Raw genomic sequence first — 3,667 nt, forward strand, 5'->3', positions numbered from 1 at the left:
ACGCCCGCCACCTAATTCCACCCTCAGGCCTGGGGATTTCGTGGGAACAGGGACCCATGAGCCGGCTCTGGAGAAGCTCCCGGATCCCCCAGCTCCAGGGCGGATCCTGCTTTCTCGCTCGGGCTTCCCTAGGCAGCAAGGAGGAAAAGAGTCCTGGTTCTCCCCGTGGGCGAGGGGGAGCAGGAACCCCATGCTGTCCCCTCTCATGGGCAATGCTACCACCCCCAGCAGCCCGGCAAAGTCCCTCTCCACCCCTTCCTAGAGACGAAACGGATTTTAAACCAAGACACCCATCCTGCGACTGCTTCATATCCAGGGTTTCTTTTCTTTTCTTTTTTTTTTTTCCCCGGACAGGTCAGAGCTGCCCAATTTTTTCATTTGAAGCTACAAACTACGTAGATTTCTTTTCTGGGCCTCAGATGGGGGTGGGGGGCGGTGGGTATGAAATACAGAATGTGGCCCGACTACATCGCCATCACTTTATTGTATCGTCACCGTTAACTTAACTATAAATACTACGGTGGGGAGCGAGGCGCTGGCGGCCTTGGACTTCGGGGCTCGAGCCCCTGCGCACCCCCGACCCCAGGCGCCAACCCTCCGGGCTCTGTACACTATTTACAGCTCCTCGTTCCTCTTTCTCGGCCCCCTCCCGCAAGGCAGCGCGTGTGCAAGAAAGTAGCATCGTCTGTCTGTGCAAGTCCTTCGAGTTAGTCAAGAGCCGCAGCCGGCCCGCGGCCGTCAGCTGTCCGAGTCCAAATCGCTTTTACCTTCCTCTTCCCTCTTCTCGGGCGACGCCTTTGACGACGTCTTGTTCCACTTCTCGGCGTTTTCCGACTCCTCCGACGAGGACCGCTTCTGCCGCCTCCATTTGGCACGGCGATTTTTAAACCAGACCTGTTGCGCAACGGAGGACAAAACAACAGTTAAGATCAAAGGCGCGCTCCCCCACGGCCGGGGCACCCCCGGGGCCCTCCGTGGCCGCGCGTGACGCCGGCGTGGGCTCGGAACCCGGGGACCCCGCGCGCACGCCAACAAAAGGACAGGAGACTCGCTCCCGCTTCCGCATTTCCACTCAACTTCCTGGGCCTAAAGCGCCCTCCAGCAGCCTCCGGGCCTCCACGGGATGTTTTGCAAGTTCAGGGAGACCCGAGCAGAACCGAGCAAACCCGGCGGGGGCCCGATCTCGCCACGGAGGGCCAGCAGGCGCGCCCACCTCCACTTTCTCCTCGCGGAGGTGCACCTTCCGGGCCAGCTGCTCGCGGGTACCCACGTCTGGGTACTTGGTCTCCTGGAAGAGGTTCTCCAGCGCTTCGAGCTGCTCGTCCGTGAAGATGGTGCGGTGCCGCCGCTTTCGCCGGCAGTGCAGCTGGTTGAGGAGTTGCAGCTCGGTGCGCGACAGGGTGCCCACGTTCATGTAGGGCAGCATCTGGTGCGGCACTGGGGACACTAGCACCGAGCCGGGGCCCTCGTAGCCTGGGACAGAGTAAGACGCACGGTCAGCCGCCTTCCTTGCCACGGGGCGCACACGCCAGCCCGCCTGTCCGCGACCCACTCCGTGTGGAAAATCCTCTGCAAGGGGGTGCTGGGAAGCGGGGGTGCGCGGAAACCGAAGATGCAGGGAAATGGGGGAAGCGTGCTAGAGCGTCCACGCGCACACTCCCAAAGCCAGCTAGGGAATCCCCAAAGCCTAGTCTCCCCATGCAGGCACTAAGTTACAGTTTCCGCTAACTCTCGCCTAAAGTTTGCAGCAAGTGTACAATCCCCCGTGCCCGATCGGCAAAAAAAAAAAAAAAAAAAAAAAAAGTGGAGGGGGAGGGTGGCGAAAGTTTATTTTTGCAAGGAGAAAAGTTTGCGCAAAGTGAAAATAGCAAGCGCCGCCGCCCACCCACGCTCTAGGGACTGAGGGCCGAGGCAGGCGGAGGAGGCCGGCGAGAGCGCGACCCTACCTGGGGGCGTCGGGACGCAGGAGCACTGCTGGGCACCCAGCGGCGGCACGGCCCCGCAGCAGGCCGGGCCCACGGGCGCCGCCTGCACGTGCAGCTGCCCGTAGAAGTAGTTGTTGTAGCCGAGGCGGGAGCCGCCGACCGCGGCCGGGAGGCCTGCGCCGCCGGGGGCCACCGGGCGCGGATAGAAGGCGCCATAGTCCGAGGAGGCGCCGCCGCCGGCGCCGTAGAGCGAGTCCCCGTGCAGGGCCGGGAAGACGACGGGAGCCGCGGCGCTGGGCGCCACTGGCAGCACCGAGTCTTTGCAGCGCGGCCGGGCGGCCAGGATGTTGTCGATGCTGAACATGCTGGCGGGCATCCCCGAGCCCCGCGCCGGGACCGGGGGGCGGCAGGGAGGCGCCGGGGAAAAAGCCTCAAAGTGGGGGGGGGGTCCACTCTCCTCCAGCGGCCGACCAAACCGAAAGAGAGCGCGGGCGAGCGCGCAGCCCCGCGCCCCTCCCCGCCCCCTGCGTCCGCTCGCCCTCCTCCCGCCCTCCCCTCTCGGCAGCGTTCGCTGAACCCAACCCGCGGGTAGGACGGAGTTTAGACCAGCTGAACCTCTTGTTGGTTTTATACTGAGTCGACGTCATCCTGGATTTAGTTCCTGGTAATATGCAGATGACAAACAGAACCAGATTTGGCCCTTTCGGTTCCTTTGGGTGGGGGGTGGGGGGGGCTTTAGGGGAGGGGGAGGGGGGAGAGGTGCCAAGGGGAGGGGGTTGCGGGGGCCAGAAAAGGGATTGTGGATTGCAAATTAATGAAATTAACCTAATCTTTCCCATTCAGCGGCCCCGCCGCGGGCCGGCCGAGCTGGGCGGGCGTCCTAATTACTCCGGTTAATCTCATTAATTCCATTGTGCGGCGCAGTTAACAACTCCTTGCGCCCGACCTCTCCGCCCCCACCCTTTTTTTTTTTTTTTTCTCAGATTGGGTCCTATTATTGGGTGCGATTTCCTCTGCGACAAACTCAAATTCATTGTGGCCAGTTTTACTTTGAGGCTACTTTTTCTCCCCACGTCGGAATTTGTTTTGTTTTAGAAAATGCGAGGGGCTGCGTCCTCTTTCAAGCAAGATTAAAAATTCCGCTTTTCCTCCGAGCCCCCAAGCACTCACCGCCTAATTTCACCTCAGTTTTTTTTTTATCTTGAGGTTTTCTCCCGAGTGGAACTGGTTAACCCCACCCCAACCTTTTTGTTTTTGCAAAGGCCAAAATTTCTAAAGGCAAAAACGACGAAAGAGGTGCGTTGTGGTTCTTAAAATACATGCATATATATATATATATATATTTTTTGCAGTCACTTTGGCTCTGAAATCTACCATAAGAACCCGTAGGCCCTTACACAGCGGACACCAAATTCAGCCGCTATTTAAAATTCGCCACCAAGAGCAGCATTCTAGAAGCGATGCTTCCCGCTGCTCCCTGTGTGGGGGCCGGTAGGTTTATGTTTGTTTGCTTTTTTTCTTTGGTAAAAATCGCTTTTGGAAATGGGGTGTCTTCTCCCCCATACTGTTTTTGTTTTCAATCCCCAAACGGGGCTTTTGGGATTCCTCACCCCATTCCCCAACAACTGAGTCGAATTTCCCCCCGTGCGTCTCGCCGGTTCCCCGACTGGGACAGGCCACCTAGCTGTCCTTCGCCCAAGAGGCCCAGGCTGGACTCCCGGAGCCCCGGCGGCCTGGCCCAA

General features: G+C 59.5%; 1 protein-coding gene across 1 annotated transcript; it reads right to left on the reverse strand.

Annotated features, from left to right (window-relative positions):
* Positions 1-421: 421 nt before the first annotated feature.
* Positions 422-2,373, reverse strand: GSC (goosecoid homeobox). The gene is made up of 3 exons (XM_047863729.1): positions 1,947-2,373; positions 1,214-1,473; positions 422-894 (listed from the first exon to the last, which is right to left on the reverse strand). Exons 1-3 carry the CDS (start codon positions 2,299-2,301, stop codon positions 739-741), a joined length of 771 nt encoding a protein of 256 aa, XP_047719685.1. The 5' UTR covers positions 2,302-2,373; the 3' UTR covers positions 422-738.
* Between the last annotated feature and the right edge of the window lie 1,294 nt (positions 2,374-3,667).

The sequence above is a fragment of the Prionailurus viverrinus genome, chromosome B3 (assembly GCF_022837055.1).
Source record: "Prionailurus viverrinus isolate Anna chromosome B3, UM_Priviv_1.0, whole genome shotgun sequence".
Taxonomy (NCBI): Eukaryota; Metazoa; Chordata; class Mammalia; order Carnivora; family Felidae; genus Prionailurus; species Prionailurus viverrinus.

Excerpts from the sequence above, each read along its gene's own strand:
- GSC (XM_047863729.1), bottom strand. The coding sequence starts at position 2,301 with ATGCCCGCCAGCATGTTCAGCATCGACAACATCCTGGCCGCCCGGCCG. Across the intron at positions 1,474-1,946 it reads CTGCGTCCCGACGCCCCCAG|GCTACGAGGGCCCCGGCTCG; the intron begins GTAGGGTCGCGC and ends ACTCTGTCCCAG. Across the intron at positions 895-1,213 it reads TCCGCGAGGAGAAAGTGGAG|GTCTGGTTTAAAAATCGCCG; the intron begins GTGGGCGCGCCT and ends GTTGCGCAACAG.